Source organism: Rhinopithecus roxellana, chromosome 12 (genome assembly GCF_007565055.1).
Source record: "Rhinopithecus roxellana isolate Shanxi Qingling chromosome 12, ASM756505v1, whole genome shotgun sequence".
NCBI lineage: Eukaryota > Metazoa > Chordata > Mammalia > Primates > Cercopithecidae > Rhinopithecus > Rhinopithecus roxellana.
The window spans coordinates 38,462,214-38,481,284 of record NC_044560.1 but is presented as its reverse complement, the minus strand read 5'-3'; the positions used below and the strand labels follow the sequence as shown (position 1 = coordinate 38,481,284).

At 36.5% G+C, this 19,071-nt stretch overlaps 1 protein-coding gene across 2 annotated transcripts in view; it reads right to left on the bottom strand.

The window, feature by feature from the left end:
* Positions 1 to 587: 587 nt before the first annotated feature.
* The window catches only part of ANKRD13C (ankyrin repeat domain 13C), a 92,681-nt gene continuing 74,197 nt past the window's right edge, over positions 588 to 19,071 (bottom strand). The window contains exons 10-13 of one of the 2 annotated variants that reach the window (XM_010358669.2): positions 16,717 to 16,796; positions 14,512 to 14,610; positions 10,654 to 10,754; positions 588 to 2,837 (exon numbers count right to left, since the gene is read on the bottom strand). In XM_010358669.2, coding sequence (XP_010356971.1) covers positions 2,707 to 2,837; positions 10,654 to 10,754; positions 14,512 to 14,610; positions 16,717 to 16,796 — 411 coding nt within the window. In that variant the 3' untranslated portion in view covers positions 588 to 2,706. The remainder of the gene's footprint in view (positions 2,838 to 10,653; positions 10,755 to 14,511; positions 14,611 to 16,716; positions 16,797 to 19,071) is intronic. The other variant, XM_010358671.2, reaches the window with a different exon arrangement.

The following is a 19,071-nucleotide window of genomic DNA, read 5'->3' as shown; positions in this document are numbered from 1 at the left end:
CCCGTCTCGGCCTCCCAAAGTGCTGGGATTACAGGCTTGAGCCACCGCGCCCGGCCGTGATAATACTATTAAAACCCATTTTTATTAGCATGAGTGGGGCTTAATTCCAGTTCTGAGCAGAAGGAAACTAGTTTTTCATCTACTAACAGTTATCAGCAGACAGATGTGACAGTTTCCAAACCATCATACGTACTTATACTCACAAAAATCAGGGCATTACTTCATACTCCCCTTTTATGAAGTGTGGCAACTCTCTGTATGTGAATGTCTACAGAGGGCAAATTGTCTCATCAGAGAATTATTTTCTCAAAGACAGAAACCTGTCTTTTCTGGATACCATACCAGTGGGGAAGAATATTAAGCATTTCTAAATGGCCATTGAAGATGACTATACAATGGTCCGCCTAACCAATTTAAACAGTTTCAAAATCACAAATGGAGAAGAACATACAAAATTTTATGTACGTATATTGCAAAATCTTGATTTTTCATGTGGTACTATGAAAACATATGGTGTTTTGACTTATTCATTGGAAACACTGCATGTAGCTTCATTAACTGGATTAAAAGGCACATTTCAAAAAATCTTCATTAAAAGTAATACTGTGAAAAGTTTATTTGCATCGATTAATTCCTTTTTTTCACCATCATAAGAGATATTGACATTTGTTTGCTCTTTGTGATCACAGAAAAGACACTTTGGAATGGATAATCTGTTTCTACCATTCTTTAAAGAAAAAAGCTTTAAAAACAAAATTCAAGTGCAAAAATTTCCAGTAGTCTTCCTACCTCCAGTGTACCCCAGCAAAATATTCATAGCTGTGCTGTTAGGGAATTAATAAACCACAAGCTTCAATTACCCATGTTTTTTTCCTCCCTAAGTTGTCTGTACTTATGAAAACATATATAGAATATTCCTGAAAGTATACCATATTCCTACAAAGTAAGGGAGCCTAGAAGCAACAGTGATCACTGCCTTTCAGTGTCTCCAACCCCACATAACCACTGATAGGATAATTCAGTCTCTAAGTCATTTGATCTACCCATTTCCTAAATAACAGGGATCAACTTCTACTCAACAAAGCTAGTCTGGGTTTACTAACATGTTCCCCAAAATTCAATAGGCTCATGTAAGGTAGTAATTAGGTCTTTCAATTTTTAACTATGATTATTTTTCTTCATTATAAAATGTATTTAATGTCAACATATGCAATGCATGCATCAGTATGGAAGATGCAGCTTTAAAGATGTTTATTTAAAATTTTTCTTATGGTTTATGCTTTGGATTTTTAAATCATATTTTCAATAAGGGTCTCTAAACTCCTTTCAAATTACCTAAAATCCTGGAAAAAGTTTAAGCTACTGGTCAGTCTAAAAAACTTGACAGATGCATTCTTGAGATATTCATCAGGATACATTTTAAAACATCGATCTAAGTAAGCTCTTTAATACAACATGATACTTTATAATTGTTATACATTATTCCCCCTAATTTATTTTCATACTTGGACCTTCAAACCATCTTGGAATAAATAAGAAAAATTTTAAGTGCAAAAATGAGTAATACATGATTTTATCACTTTGGAGACAATGAAATCAATATTTTCCTATGATTTAAAAAAAATAAGCAATAGGAGTAATCAATCTTGCGTATACTTCTGGACTTGTAACAAATATATTCTGTTAGCATATAAAATGTTTTTATCTTATTTTGAAAGGATTAAATATGTAGGGTTGTCCAAAATATGTGTATTGTTTTTTAAAACTGACACCAATGCATCCATATTCTACTAAAAACAAACAAAATAATCAGACTGATGTGCACTTATTAGGAAGCAAGTTTAAAAATTTGGAATTCTTTTTAAAGTGCTGAGATTTGGAAGAGGAATATTTTAAACATGCTAACCATTGCCTTATGATGAACATAACAAGGACTCAAACTCAAGTTTAGAAAAAAAAAAAATAGAGGTTCTATGAAAGGAAAATTAGTAACAAACATTCAGGTAAAAACAAATAGCACCACAATGAATTGCACTAAGGTGCTAAAGGAGGTACCTTATTCCCTGCAGAGTGAACGCTCCTTCTGAAATGTATTGCAACACATAAATGCAATTGTTTAATGGTTACCATTTGGTTCATTCATCTACAGAAAATTGCATTCCTTCTAGTTCATTATATTGAACAAACATTCAAATTACTGAACTATACATAATGTTACATAGTTTACATTTTATGAAAACAAAGCTCGAAGGAATATTTATAAATGTCACCTTGCATAAAGATGACAAGTTTAAAAGGGCTCCATACCTCTTAAGACATTTAATTTACGTTAATGGTCCAGGAGTGTTTTAGATATAGATATAGATATATTTATATGCATATATATTTCAACAAGAAGTGTAAAAATTTTTAAAAACAAATCACAGCACTCATAGCTGCTTTACATACGAAGGTCTTAGGGTCATTAATGTGTCAAACTATTACATTTATAATATGTATATTTTTAAAAAGACCAAAAATGGCACATCAGAAAACTCGCTGAAATCATTATTAGAGGCCCATTTCACTGTATCATATTACTGATGCATCAATTCAACGTGTAATTCCCTTTTCTTCACTGAAAGCATTTGTCCCTTCTATTTGGATCCACTTCTAGGGTCTCTGCATTTTCTTTCCTTGGTTAGACAGCATCCTTTTCCACGTCAGTTAAAGATCAGGAAAACGGCTTGGGTCTTCCTTGTAGTCATCAGGTATAGTAAAGATGGAGCCATCAAATTCATCGTATCGAAACTCTTGAAAAGTCACAGTGGCTGTGATTGTGGGAAACACAGGTATATCTACAGAGAGAACATCAATGATAACATTGTAAAATCAAATGTTAATATTCATAGACTACAAAGTACTAAGGAGATGTCCATACTCTTTAAAATGTTAAAAAAAAAAAAATACTCAAGAACCAGAAGAATATGTAGTACTGAGTGTGTGTTTCAGAGAGAGTCCTGGGTATTAATTAGTGAGGAGAAAAAGACATTCAGGCATCCAGTGTTATATTGAAAACTCAAGATCCCATGCCTTCCTAGTCTTAAGAATATAATGCCAGATTCTACCAGTCCTTTTTTCTTTTTCTTGGGGCAGAGGGACAGCTACTTTTGTACTTTTTGCATTCTGACTTTTTTTTTCTTCAGATTATAGTATATATACTATTCCAACTCTTTCAGCTGACTTCTTTTCACTCTTACTAGCCCAAGTAAAATACTCTAATCCTTTTTTGTTTTAAAACATTAAAAACAACCTATCACTTAAATATGTGGGATAAAAACAGTCTCATCAGAAATGGAAAAATATCATACCACCACAGCCTAATCTTCCAAATGAAATATATTTCTGGCTGAAATTGTAAGTAAAATCAAGCAATTAAAATGAGCAAGTTAATGATTATACGGGAACCAGAAACAGTAAAATAAATAAAATGAACAAATACATTAAATTAAATGTTTAGTTTTATTCCTCATACGAGTTACTGACATGAGTACAAATCATAAAGCCTGGGTTCAGATTCCTATAAATCATTTTACTCATGAGCCTCAGGGATTTCATATGTAAAATAAAGAAACTCCGAAATTCCCTTAAAACTCTGAAATGAGGTTGGGTGTGGTGGCTCACACCTATAATCCCAATACTTTGGGAGGCCAAGGCAGGAAGATCACTAGAGCCCAGGAATTCAAAACCAGCCTGGGCAACATAGGGAGACCCTATCTCTATTTAAAATAATAATAATAATTTTTTAAAAAACTCTGAAATGAGTGTATGAAAGCTAATTCAAGCGTCTAGGGTAAGGACATACAGTAAATTAAGTCTAACTGATATGAGCTAGTATTTTATTGCAGAAAGTTATGTTCTTATGTAAAAAGCAAAACAAAATACCTTAGTTAGATTTAAACACAATAATCAACATACCAATTATAGAGTTTCCAATTATTTCTGGAGGAAAAAGTCATTCCTTTGTACCTACTATGTGTAGATGCTATCCTTATCCAGAGGTCTGTACAGTAAGTCCTATGGTCATGCCTATTTTGATAAGTAAGGCCCATAAGCTAAGAAAATATTTTACATTTTTAAATGTTTAGGGGAGAAAAAAGAATAGTATTTCATGAAGTGAAAATTAGGCTGGGCATGGTAGCTCACACCTGTAATCCCAGCACTTTGGGAGGCTGAGGTGGGTGGATCACTTGAGGTCAGGAGTTCGAGACCAGCCTGGCCAACGTGGCGAAACCCCGTCTCTACTAAAAATACAAAAATTAGCTGGGTGTGGTGGTGGGTGCCTATAATCCCAGCTATTCAGAAGGCTGAGGCAGGAGAATCGTTTGAACCCAGGAGGCAGAGGTTGCAGTGAGCTGAGATTGTGCCACTACACTAGAGCCCGGAGAACAGAGCAAGACTCCATCTCAAAAAACAAAACAAAACAAAACAAAAAAAACATTACGTGAAAGTCAAACTTCAGTGTCTGTAAATAGCTTTTTTGGAACACAACATGCCCACTCACTTACCTATTGTTTATGGCTGCTCTCATTCTCCAAATAAAAGAGTAGTTGTGACAGAAACCATAGAGCCCACAAAGCCTAAGATGTTTATTATCTTTCAGACAAAGTTTGCTGACCCCATTCTAGGTTTTGGACATACATCACTAAATAAGAAACAAAATTCATGCACTTATAGAGATTACACTGGTTAGGATGGGCAGACAACAAGTAAATGATGATGAGTATCTAGAAAAAAATAAAGCATTAACAGCAGAATAGGGAGTCTCAGTGTTGGGGGTAAGAGTTGTTGAATAGGGTGGCCAAAGGAAAACCTCAATGAAGGGACTTTTCAGTAAAGACCTGAGATAAGAACAAACCATGCAGTTGCCTGGAGGAAGAAAATTCCAAATAGAAGAACACGAAGTACAAAGCCCTAAAAGGAAAGTATCTGGTTTATTCTCGAACAGCCAGGAGGCCAGTGTGGCTGCAGCCAAATGAATCAGGGGAAGATTAGCAGGCGATGAGGTCAGAGGGCAAATAGGCTGCCAGATCAGGTGGGGTTTAGGCCAAGAAAAAAGACTTCAGTTTTCACTCTGGATGAGGTGGAAAGCCAATGGAAGGGTGTGACCAGGGTAGTAATGTAACTTGAGTTTTGGCAGATGTAGTGAGAATGTAATACAAGGTGACAAGAGTGAAGAGGGAGATACACTCCAGAAGGAGCAGCCAGAGAGGGAAGAAAACCAAGAGAGAGTCTATAAAAGAAGTCAGAGGAAAATGGAATGACTTGTCTGTTATTCATTGAGCCAAGGACTTCAAAATAAGAAAAGTCAAATCTTGAAGAGATTAAGATAAAAACAGAAAAGTTTCTACTAGATTTAAAAATAAGGATCAATAATAAAAGGAAGAGAGAATCTATAATGAACTAAGGGAGTACGCTTTTTATTCTGAGATAATTATAGATTCACAAGCAATTTTAAGAAATAATAGAGGCCAGGAACAGTGGCTCACGCCTGTAATCCCAGCACTTTGAGAGGCCACAGTGGGCAAATCACTTGCGCTCAGGAGTTTGAGACCAGCCTGGCAACAAAGTGAGACCCCATCTGTACAACAAATACAAAAATTAACTGGGTGTGGTGGCTCATGTCTGTGGTCCCAGCTACTCAGGAAGCTGAGGTGGGAGGATGGCTTGAGACTGGGAAGCAGAAGTTGCAGTGAGCCGAGATCATGCCACTGCATTCTAGCCTGGGCAACAGCATCAGATCCTCTCTTGAAAAAGGAGAGGGGAGGGGAGGGAAGGGGAGGGGAGAAAGAAAAGAAAAGAGAAAAGAGAGAGGAAAGAAGGAAAGAAGGAAGGAAGGAAGGAAGGGAGGGAGGGAGGGAGGGAGGGAGGGAGGAAGGGAGGGAGATTTCCTGAAGCCTTTTTTCAATTTTATCCAATTTCCCCCAGTGGTAACATCTTACAAATAATACAATATCAAAATCAGGATATTGACAGTATAGTAAAACATGATGAATATTTCCATAACCACATGTTGTCCTCATGTTGGATCCCACGGTGTTGCCCTTGTATAGCCACACTTGCTTCTCTTATGCCTCACCCCTTCTGTAGTCCCTGCCATCCACTCAACTGTTCATTGCTACAGTTTTTTTACTTCAAATACTTTATATAAATGGAATCATACAGTATATAATTTTGGGGATTGGCTTTCTTCTACTCAGTATAATTCTCAAGCAATTCATCTAGGCTGTTTCATGTATTAATAGTTCATTGTTTTTATTAGTGAATAGTATATTCCATGGTATAGGTGTATCATTGTTCATTTACCTGTTGAAAATTGTAGTTTTGGGCTATTACAAATAAAGCTGATATAAAATAAACATTTGTGTACTTTTTGTGTGTGTGTAAACATGCTCTTCATTTATCTGACCTAAATGCCTAGCAAACTAATATAGCTATTCTAGCTTCTTTGCCTTTCCATCCAAACTTTAAAATAATCTTGCCTATGTCCATAAAAATATCTTGCTGGGATTTCTCTCTCAGCACTGCTTTAGCCATGTTCCACAAATTTTGATACGTTGCAATTTCATTTTCATTCGGTTCAACTTGTTTTATTTCCTTTGAGACATCCCTTTGACATAGAGATTATTTAGAAGGGTGCTCTTTAAGTTTCCAGGTGTTTGGACATTCTCTTGTTATTTTTCTAATATTAATTCCTAGTTTAATTCCATTGTAATCAGAGAACACACTTGGTATGATTTTCGGTTCTTTTATACATATTCAGGTTTGTTTATGGCCAATACGGTCTACCTTGGTATATGTTCCAGGGGCACTTGAAAGGCATGTGTATTCTGCTGCTGTTGGGTGGAGTATTCTATAAATGCAAATTCAATCCTGTGGCTTATGATGCTGTTGATTGTTCTATATCCTTGCAAATTTTCTGTCTGTTGTTTTATCAATGGTTGAGAGAAGGGTGTTGAGTCTCCAGTTATAATTGTGGATCTATTTTTCCTTTCCATTCTTTCAATTTTTGTTTCATCCATCTTGCAACTCTGTTACTTGGTATATATACATTTAGAATGGTTACATCTTCTTCACAGATTGACCCTTTTATCACTAAATAATGTTCCTCTCTGTCTCTAATAATTTTCTTTGCTCTGATATCAGCCTTAATTTCAATATGGCCAATCCTGTTTTCCTTTGATTAATGTTTGCATGATGTATCTTTTTCCACTCTTTCACTTCTAATCTGCCTATATATATCATTATATTTCAAGTAAAGTTTATTAAAATAGCAGACAACTGGATCATGGTTTTTGTTTTGTTTTGTTTTTTATTGAAAAACAAAATGGAATGAGTGCAGTGGCGTGATCTTGGCTCACTGCAATTTCCATCAGCCTCCTAGCTTTAAAAAATTCTCCCACCTCAGCCTCCCAAGTAGCTGGGATTACAGACATGAGCCACCGCACCCAGCCTGGATCATATTTTTTAATCCACTTTACCAATCACTGTCTTTTAATTGGTATATTTAGACCATTTACATTTAATGGAACTATTAATATGTTAGGGCTTAGGTCTGCTATTTTATTTTTTGTTTTCTGTTCATTATCTCTGTTCTTCATTTCTGTTTTCTTTTTCTTGCCATCCTTAGGTTACCTATTTTTTAGAATTTCATTTTAATTTATCTATAGTGTTTTTGAGTTATCTCTTTGTACAGCTTCTATAGTGGCTGCTGTAGGTATACATTATTGTGTGTGTGTGTGTGTGTGTGTGTGTGTGTGTGTGTGTGTGTGTGTGTGTGTAAGTAAACTTATCACAATTTCCCAGTGTCATAATTTGACCAACTCAAATGAAGTACACTTATCTCCCGTGATGTCCCTATACCTTCCCCCCATTTAAAATATAATTGTAAATAGAAAGTAGTAAGAGATAAAAGTAGGCTTTCAGATAGCTTGGCTGTGAAAAGCAAAGATTAAAGCAAGTGCTGGTGAAGTTACGGGGACTGTTTTTTTTTTGTTTTGTTTTGTTTTTTTAGTTTTTTGTTTGATTTTAAAAGGGGAGAGACCTGAGCAAGCCTAACAACTGAGAGGAAAAATGCAGTAGAGAGAGGTAGAAGGAAAACGAGAAACACGAAGTGACTGATACAGTTAGCTTATTTCTTTTTTCTTTTTTTTTTTTTTTTTTGTTTTCCTCGAAACAGAGTCTCTTGCTCTTGTTGCCCAGGCTGGAATACAATGGTACGATCTTGGCTCACTGTAACCTCTGCCTCCTGGGTTCAAGCGATTCTCCTGCCTCAGCCTCCTGAGTAGCTGGGATTACAGGCGCCCACCATGACGCCTGGCTAATTTTTAGTATTTTTAGTAGAGATGGAGTTTCACCATGTTGGCCAGGCTGGTCTCGAACTCCTGACCTCAAGTGATCTACCCGCCTTGGCCTCCCAAAGTGCTGGGATTACAGGCGTGAGCCACCATGCCCAGTGATACAGCTAGCTTTTTAAAAGAGCTGGGATAATAGATTCATAATACAAATGAAGACATTACTCAAAGAAGAGGGGCACTTCCAGTAAGACAGGAAGATAAAAGAAAAGGTTGGGCTTGGGGCAGAAAAGTCTGTATGGGGTGTTGGAAGCAGTGAGGGAGGTCCCATTTCTGATATTATCTTTTTGTATCAAAGGAAGTAAAAATCATCTATGCTTAGGTTGTAGGAGGAAGTGGTGGGGGAGGATGAAGATTTGATGATAAAAGAGGATCAAATTTAGTCTTAGCAAAATGAGAGAAGAAGCCAAACAGAGAAAAGACCATTCATAATCAGCACTTAAAGTTCTGGCTGATTCTGAAACATGTAATTGAGTTAACAATAATTTCCAAATTTTTATAATTTATCCCAATTGTGTTTTTTATCCTAAATGTAGAAAAAGAAATGGTGAAAGATTAAACATACACAGGAGGAAGTTTTACAGGGTTGGTTTAAAAGAAGGACAGTGAAACAAAAGAGAAATAGTTAAACAAATATCCCATAACTTTAAGTATACAAGCAAAAGATTATTCCTTGTTAAAAATGTGGTTCTACATCAAAGAAATGCCTGCAAAGAAAGGATTACAGATTTTTTTCCTTCTCATATAATGAAAATATTTCCTTTGCATAAAAATAAATGTATTGTGGGGTTTGATTTGGGTTTAGAACTTAAAAATAGATGTGAATACAGAGATAGTTTGAAATTCTCATCTTTTTAACTCCTGTTCTCTATTCTGGTTTGTCATGGGTCTCTTAACAGTACCTAGAAGGGAGTCTAAAACTTGGAATATTTCCCTCACCATAGAAAATGGCAGTGGAGTTTTAAACTTCTGCAGAAATGCTAACGTGAAGATCCCTTATGGCTATGACACACAGCTCTGAATTGCATTAGTTTTCTAACCATTTCTGCCTAAGATCTTATCACTGATTTATCCAAGTAGACACTGGGTTCCTAGTGTTTTTGAATTGCAAAGGGCAACTAGCGGGACATTTTGAAAATCATTTATTTAAAAGTCATTTTTAATCTAGAAAACGTTTATTTCCAAGTGTGCAAAATGGTGAAGATCAGGTTTAATTTTTAGTAATGAAAACATTTTGGCCTAAGTATTCTGAGACGTGGTTTTAAAAATATTGAATAAAACAAGATATATCTGAAGAATTACAGTACTCATTAAACATTGAGTGGCTGAATTGATGGATAGTGTTAAAGGATCTCCTGAAGCTTGAATTATTGCCAAATCTAAATCTAAACACCCAAAACACCTTTTAATAGTCTCTTCTTCCTCGGTTTCTGATATGTTAGAAAGAAAAATATATGCAAAAATGACTGCTATTTCTAAAGATCATTGCTTAAGACGAAATTGAACATTTAGGGCTGAAAAATAAAATGTATGAGTATTACTTTATCCATCAACAGTGACTGCTGACTCCAGAAACATTCTAACTACACAGAAACTCAAAGCATAGCTGAAAATCTGGGTTAATCTCTAGTCTCCCTTTTTCACATGAAAAACATTATTACAATACACCATTTAGTTCACCCACACTTTTCTTGTGTGAAATAGATCCCTTACATTTAATTTAAATCAAGTAGAATAAGAATTCTCATCAGGCACTTTAAATATTAGACAAAACATAAATAAATGCATATAATTACTGAAAACCTTTACCAAAATGTAAGCAACTAGGAAATCTACTTTTCTTTAAAACAGCAGCCCCCAACCTTTTTGGCACGAGGGATCTGTTTCGTGAAAGATAATTATTCCACAGACTGGTGGGGGTCGGGGGAGGTTTTGGAATGAAACTGTCCCATCTCAGATCAGGCATTAGATTTCACAAGGAGCATGCAACCTAGATCCCTCACATGTGCAGTTCACAATAGGGTTCATGTTCCTACAAGAATCTAATGCCACCACTGATCTGACAGGAGGCAGAGCTCAGGCGGCAATGCTCACTAGCCTGCTGCTCAGCTCATCTCCTGCTATGCATCCCATTCCTAAAAGGTCATGAACCAGCAGAGGTGTTGGGACCCCTGCTTTAAAACAAATTGCTTATTAAATGTTAATAAACAGCTCCATATTCCTAATGGACACTAAAATTACATCTAAATTTTTCTCTTACCTAATTTTACAGGAAAGCCTGGAGGAAGCTTCATCTGAACAAATTCTCTAAGCTTGTTAAAGTGCTTGAAGGGAGCTATTACTTCTAAAACATTCAATAATCTGAAAAATGGAAGAAGAAAAAAATGTTTTCATTGTTCAAATTGCTATGTGTCCTTATGCTTTTTAACTACATGCTTCAAACTTGGACAGTAGTATTGACTTCCAGATATTAAGGATGAATAAATTACACACTTTATTCCTTCTAACTTTTTACTCTATAATGGTTTGTAACTTTTGATTGTTCAGCCATAATTTTCACAGTTGTTTGATTTTAGGTCCATATTTAGATGGACTCAAAGCTAATAACTAGATTCACTGTTTGGGTGGCTGATTTCCACTGTCAATTTATTGTGTGTGTAAAAGGCTCTTATATGCTTAATATTCCTTGATTTCCTGCATATTTGATAAATGATTGCTTCTTATCTTTATTATATTTAAAGGGAAATTTGACTCACATAAAATTTTAGGTTATGTTATCTTTCCCTCTGAACTACAATTTCATAATATCTCTTAGCATTCTATATCATATTAATCATTATGCTATAATTTCATGTTTTGGTTGGATGCATTTCTTTTTTAAGTAGTAGTTTCTTTCAAAAAAGTCCTATGACTGCTATGTTTCTTGAATTCTTTTGTGCTTGAGAATATCTTCAGTTGCCTCCATATATAAATGAAAGTTAGAAATACTGACAGATCACACTTTTGTTACTTCAGAAAAGCAAAGATATATGAAAAAATGTAAGGCCAGGCTGATTTTACCCCTTTTCTGCCAGGGTGCCTTTGGATTTCTTTATCAACAACTGAAGCCTAATAGTTAGATCAGGATAATTTTTGTTACTAATCATTCTGTATCAATTTTTCGTAGAACCTAACGTCATCCTATAGATTTAGTTCTTCATTACTGAGAAAATTTCTTCTATCATATTTTGAATATTATTTTGATTATACTTGGAGGCCTTTTAAGTAAAACATGAATGACTCATACTGAACCACTTTTGTCTTCCATACAAATTGCTTGTGTAATTTCTTTAATCTCTTCTTCTACTGAATTCACCAAGACCTGTCAAAATTTAATTTTCAGTTACATCTATTCTATTCATTACTGTTTCTACTGTATTTATTTTGTAATAGTGTCATTTAGTGCTCAGTTTATTTCCTCAGCTTTACAATTTCCTTTTCATTTCATTTTACTGTCTTGCATTCTCATCTCAGAAAGATCTACTTTACTGATTTCGTGTTCTTTCTTGTTTTCTATGGCATATATACGTAATTTTCTTTTTCTTTTTTTTTTTTTTTGACCTTTTAGAACAAATTCTTTGGCATTTGTATGCTGTGTTCCATTTTCTTTCTTTCTTTCTTTTTTTTTTTTTTTTTGAGATGGAGTTTCACACTTGTTGCCCAGGCTGGAGTGCAATGGCGTGATGTCGGCTCAATGCGAACTCTGCCTCCTGGGTTCAAGCAATTGTCTCAGCCTCCCGAGTAGCTGGGATTACAGGCACGTACCACCACTCCTGGCTAATTTTGTATTTTTAATAGAGACAGGGTTTCTCCATGTTGGTCAGGCTGGTCTCAAACTCCCGACTTCAGGTGATCCACCCGCCTCAGCCTCTGAAAGTGCCGGGATTACAGGCGTGCGCCACAGTGCCCGACTCCTCATTTCATTTTCTTTTTCAGGAGTAGTTATAACTGCCACATTTTATAAATTCTAAGATATTCTTTTTTTCATATAACATATCTGAAATTAGGATAACTCCTAAAATTGATGACATCTTAATATTTGCTGCAATTTTCACCTTTATTAGTAAGTAGAATATAAAATTGGTGAATCTTTGGCCAGGTGTGGTGGCTCACACCTATAATCCCAGCACTTTGAGAGGCCCAGGTGGACAGATCACCGGAGGTCAAGAGTTTGAGACCAGCCTGGCCAACATGGTGAACCCCATCTCTACTAAAAATACAAAAATTATCCAGGCGTGGTAGCGCACACATGCCTGTAGTCCCAGCTAATTGGGAGGCTGAGGCAGGAGGATCACTTGAACGTGGGAGACAGAGGTTGCAGTGAGCCGAGATTGCACCACTGCACTCCAGCCTCAGCAACAGAGTGAGACTCTGTCTCAAAATAAATAAATAAATAATAAAATAAAATTGGTGCATCATTGAGTCAATCGGGTCCTAGATATGACAAATTATGGCAGATCTGTATGTGTAGCTAACTCTCCACATTTTCTGACACTTACCTATCTCTGACATAACTTGAAGACTGTACAGAACATTCTATCTAATTTTCTAAAGCCTAGGTATGGGGAAAGCTCAGGTATGTACATACTTTTTTAAAAAAATATGCACCCTGCTCTCTTCTCCAATCATTTTTTAAAAATGTATTAGGCCGTTAAAAAAATTAATGCATTAGGCCAGATTTGAAAGGGAAGGAACTAGTAAGGAAAATAGCCCAGTGCTTCATCTCCTCCCTCCCACTTTAGTGAGGAGCCTAAAACTATTGTCGTATCAGTCAGTTCTTGCTACCCATCTCTCATTCCAGTCATTTTTCCAAATTGAATATTTTTAAAAAGGAGCATCCAATGAGTACATGTTTGAGACGATATATTCAATATGTTTACCAGAATATTGTTGAAAATGGTGACAAACTACAAATAACCAAAATGTTTATCAGTAAATGAATGATAAACAGTATATCAACACTACAAAATATCAAGGAAAAAGAATAGACGAAAATATAATCACTGTAAAACTTCAAGACACACTCATTTTTTCTTTTCTTTTTTTGAGATGGAGTCTCCTTTGTCACCCAGGCTAGAGTAAAGTGGTGCGATACTGGCTCACTGCAACTTCTGCCTCCTTGGTTCAAGCAATTCTCCTGCCTCAGCCTCCCTAGTTGCTGGTTTTACAGGCACGCACCATATGCCTAGCTAATTTTTATATTTTTAGTAGAGATAGGGTTTCACCACGTTGGCCAGGCAGATCTCAAACTCGTGACCTCAGGTGATCCGCCCGCCTTACCCTCCCAAAGTACTGGTATTACAGGCATGAGCCACCATGCCCAGCCAAGATACACTCACTTTTAAATGAAAACAAGAAACACACAGAACAAAACATGAACGATTCCCCCATTTTTATTTTAAAAAATGCAAAAATACGGATAACTCTAGTCAAAAATACACCAAATAATCATTAACTACTGATGTGCTAAAACATCACATTTTATTCTGTAAATTTCCATACTTTTTTATTTTTTTTAAAAACAAGCATGTATTCATGTATTACTTTTATAATGTAAATAACCTACTCGGCTGGGCATGGTGGTTTGCACCTGTAATCCCAGCACTTTGGGAAGGTGAGGTGGGTGGATCACCTGAGGTCAGGAGTTCGAGGCCAGCCTGGCCAACATGGTGAAACTTCATCTCTACTAAAAATACAAAAATTAGCTGGGTGTGGTGGTGGGCACCTGTAATCCCAGCTACTCGAGAGGCTGCGGCAGGAGAATCGCTTGAACCCAGAAGGCGGAGGTTGCAGTGAGCCGAGATTGTGCCACTGCACTCCAGCCTGGGCAACACAGCAAGACTCTATCTTTTTCAAAAAAAAAAAAAAATCTACTCAAAAATGTATCTGATGAAAGCAGCAAAACTCAATACTGTTGCAAACCAGAAAATTTCCAGAACGGTGCACACACTATCAAGGCAATGGCTATTTGCTTTTCATTTCAAAGGTCTCAAATGCACCACTGGGGTGCAAATATTATTACAGCCTTTAGGGTTTAATAGTTTCTTTCATAAACATTTGTAGTTAGTAACAAACTTACAACTCTATCCCTAAGGGAAATTCCTGGCTCATGGCTATCGTAGCTTTAAACGTTTTCTTACTCTCTTTGCACACCAATTCTCTACCCAGATGAGGAGCTCTAAAATGGGAGGAAAAAAAAAAGTTAGGAAACTTTTTCCATAGTCTATCACTTTCCTAAGAAGCATCTGTCATCTTTCAATAACATTCATTAATATTTCAATTTTTCTTACTGTCTGTAGAAATAAAATTATGCTAAAAGAGAGTAAGATATGCATAAGAAATTAAGACAAGGGCAATAAAAAAGAATAGCAAAGAGTAAAAGTTCAGAAATTATCAGATCTAAACTAATTTCACATTGAATATAATTTTAATAATCACTATTTTTAGGAATAAAGAAAATCATTAGTAAAAAAATTTTTAAGGTATCATTGTATATCTTTAAAGCCACTTATTCAATTCAGCTTCTATACTGTATATTGCAGTCTCTTCACTGATTAATAAGAAATATTGTGAAGAATAAGGAATTCTATATTAACTATTATCAAAAAAAATTATCAATTTAGCATAAAGATCTAATTGGCTTTTATTTGCAGTTCTAGCACAGGACAGTACCTAATTCTGTGAAGTAGAATGAGCATTCCAGTAAGCTGAACAGAGGAGGTTATCTTTACAGACTGAAAAGGGCTGAAGTGGAAACAGTGGGGAAAGAAGGTGATCTGGTTATTTCAAAGTTGCTTTCCTTATACAGTTAAAAAAACAGAAGACTTCATTACTATGCTGACTCAGGTTGCCTGGAATGTCCTTTTTATTCTTTTTAAACTGGCCCATTTCAAAGTTCAGTTTAACTATGTAGTACTTAGCAGAAGTAACTACATTCTGGTTTGGTATGGTCTGCTGGTGCCTAGTGCATGCAGGAGGCTAATCTAATACAACAATCCGCTCATAAATTTTGTTTAACGCTATGAAATATTAAGGTGAGGCACAGTGGCTCACAGCTGTAATCCCAGCATTTGAGAAGCCGAGGCAGGTGGATCACTCGAGCCCATGAGTTTGAGACCAGCCTGACCAACATGGCGAAACCCCGTCTCTACTAAAAAATACAAAAAATTAGCCGGGCGAGGTGGCGGGCACCTGTAGTCCCAGCTACTCGGGAGGCTGAGGCAGGAGAATGGCGTGAACCCGGGAGGTGGAGCTTGCAGTGAGCTGAGATCCGGCCACTGCACTCCAGTCTGGGCGACAGAGCGAGACTCCGTCTCAAAAAAAAAAAAAATACAAAAATTAGGTGGGCATGGTGGAGCGCACCTGTAATCCCAGCCACTCGGGAGGCTGAGGTGAGAGAATGGCTTGAACCTGGGATGCGGAGGTTGCAGTGAGCCGAGATCACACCCACTGCACTCCAGCCTAGGCAACAGAGTGAGACTCCATCCCCCCCCCAAAAAAACTATAAAAATATTAAGATGGAAACATCTTGGAGAAATTAGAAAAATACAACAAAACTTTCAATAAGAAAAAAAATGACAACTCCTTCCTAAACAGGAGCAGGAAAGTAATATTTTATATTTTATTCTCCACCAAAAGGAAATAATGGTTGACCAGGATACACTTTTTACTTATCCATTTATTAAAAATAAACCCTTTCTTTATTCATTCATCATTCTTTCAGTCAATAAATATAAACTGAGTATGAGCTATGTGGTAGGCACTCTACTGTTAGTAATATTACATCAGCAAAGGTCCTATGGAAGGATGGTGAGTAGTCTAGCACAGGTTGAAACTAAAGGATAACGACAGGTGAGGAGCTTGGAAAGGCAAAAAAGAAGATAAATAATGAATGGCCTTGCACACTATGCTAAAAAATCAGGATAATCACAAAATAGAAAAGCTCATCATACAATGGGAAATCTCAAATAAGCAACTGTCCTATGCAATTTCCTACATCCTATTTCCTTAGAACAGTGTCCTTTAGTTTTTTAGGTGTGTATAAATTGACAGGAGGGATACAGAAAGAAAGATCTACAACCATTTGCAAGAGTTTACATAATTTGGGACACTTTGTCCTTATTATACTTAATCCATATTTTTAAAAGATAGAAGAATTGCTTCAGTCAAAAATATATCAATAATTCTCTCCAAAATAATTTTACACCTAAATATTCACATATTCAGTTTTTACAAATTATTCTTTCTAAAAGTCAAATAATACATAAACAACAAAAAAACTTACTTTCCATTTTCAGCAGATATATATTCTTCCCATGTAATAGTGTTCTGAGGAGGAGGTGTAAGAGACTGTCTTCGAATCGGCTGCCAAAAACAAAAATAAAGAAAGAAAGTGGGGGTGGGGGAAAAAGAAAAATGTTATTTTTTAAATATAAGATGAAAATATATAGTAAACGATTAAAACTAACAATCTACTTAATCTCTTCAATATAATACTTGAAAAGGTTACTTCCAAGATCATTCCATGGTGGTTTAAGTTCTATTGGTAATATTTATTATCAATTTTTTTCTAAATCCCAAAAGGACAAATATCAAAGTAATAACACCCATTCATTGAATGTGTCAATCATCTAAAATGTTCCTAGCATCATACTAGCTGCTAAACATAGGAACTACAAAGAAGTGTAAAAACTAACTCTGGGCCAGGCCCAAGCATGGTGGCTCATGCTTGTAATCCCAGCACTTTAGGAGGCCAAGGTGGGTGGATCACGAGGTCAGGAGTTCAAGACCAGCTTGGCCAAGATGGTGAAACCCCGTCTTTACCAAAAATACAAAAGAATTAGTCGGGCTTGGTGGTGAGTGCCCGTAATCCCAGCTACTCAGGAGGCTGAGGCAGAGAATTGCTTGAACCCAGGAAGCGGAGGTTGCAGTGAGCCGAGATCGTGTCACTGCACTCCAGCCTGGGCAACAGAGCGAGACTCCGCCTCAAACAAACAAACAAAAAAAAACAAAAAACTCTGACTTCAAGGAATTTACAATTCAGTTAGAAAGAAAAGAAAAAAAGTACAGACATGAACAGTTAACCAGAAATATGAAAGAGCATATTAAAGGCCAAATGAGATTACAGAAAATAGAAAATATGTCAGAAATGATAGGAATCTTCTGTGAGTAATAATCAAGACTATGCAATTGGACTTCAGATTTAAATGAAGATGAAACAGAGTGTTTTTAAAACAGAGAAAATTAAAAGTAAAAAACACAAGGAGACTGATTTAAACTCAGATGGGAAGTTTAAAACGGAGATCAACTTAGATGGTAAAAATTGCAACGGTCAGATTTTAAAACTTTCACCCTATCTTTGCTAAATATGAATTCCAATCACTGTAAGATGAACTGGCAATAAGGAGCTAAACTCTGGAGCACAAGTGGAAATTGGAAATTCCTGGGCCAGGTGGAATGGCTCATGCCTGTAATCCCAACACTTTGGGAGACAAAGATGGGAGAATCACTTGAGTCTATGAGTTTGAGACCAGCCTAGGCAATAAAATGAGGCTCTGTTTCTTAAAAAAAAAATTAGCTAAGTGTGGTGGTGCATGCCTGTGGTCCCAGTTACTTGAAAAGCTGAGGCAGGAGGATCACTTGAGCCCAGGAGGTTGATGCTGCAGTGAGCCAAGATTACGCCACTGCACTCCAGCCTGGGTAACAGAGTAACACCCTGCCTCATAGGAAAAAAAAAGAACTGGCCAGGCATGGTGGCTCATGCCTATAATCCTAGCACTTTGGGAGGTCAAGGCTGGTGGATCACTTGATGTCAGGGGTTCAAGACCAGACTGGCCAATATGTTGAAACCCCATCTCTACCAAAAATGCAAAAATTAGCCAGGCGTAGTGGCTCACACCCGTAATCCTAGCTACTCAGGAAGCTGAGGTAGGAGAATCATTTGAACCCAGGAGGCAGAGATTGCAGTGACCTGAGATCACGTCACTGCACTCCATGACCCAAGATCACGCCACTGCACTCCAGACTGGGCAACAGAGCGACTCTCTATCTCAAGAAAACAAAACAAAACAAAAAAAACCTCATACATTTTTAAAAACAAATTTTTTTTCAATTGCTAATGAAAATCTAACAGGACTATGGAACAAAAAGATAGTAAGTGAAAGACTAATATAAATAATAAGATGATAACATTAAGAGAGGGTCTCATTCAAGAAATGTGGTTTTACATATAATTAGTGTAAGATGTTAATGAGCTGTATATTAGAGTTGTTAAAATCAAGGACTGTAAAGACAGAAAATTGAATTAGAATCCCAGCTCCAGTACCTGGTAGTTGTGTGAATTTGTGCAAGTTACTTTCTATTATGTCAACTTAACTCACCTGCAAAATGGGAATTGGGCCACTAACTCATAGTTAAAAATTAATGGAGATAACATACGTAAAAAGCTTAGTGCAGGCCAGGTGTGGTGGCTCATGCCTATAATCCCGGCACTTTGGGAGGCCAAGGCAAGTCGATCCCTTGAGTTCAGGAGCTCAAGACTAGCCTGGGCAGCATAGCAAAACCCCATCTCTACAAAAAATACAAAAAAAAAAAAAGTACCAGGAGTGGTGGCACACACCTGTGGTCCCAGCTACTTGAA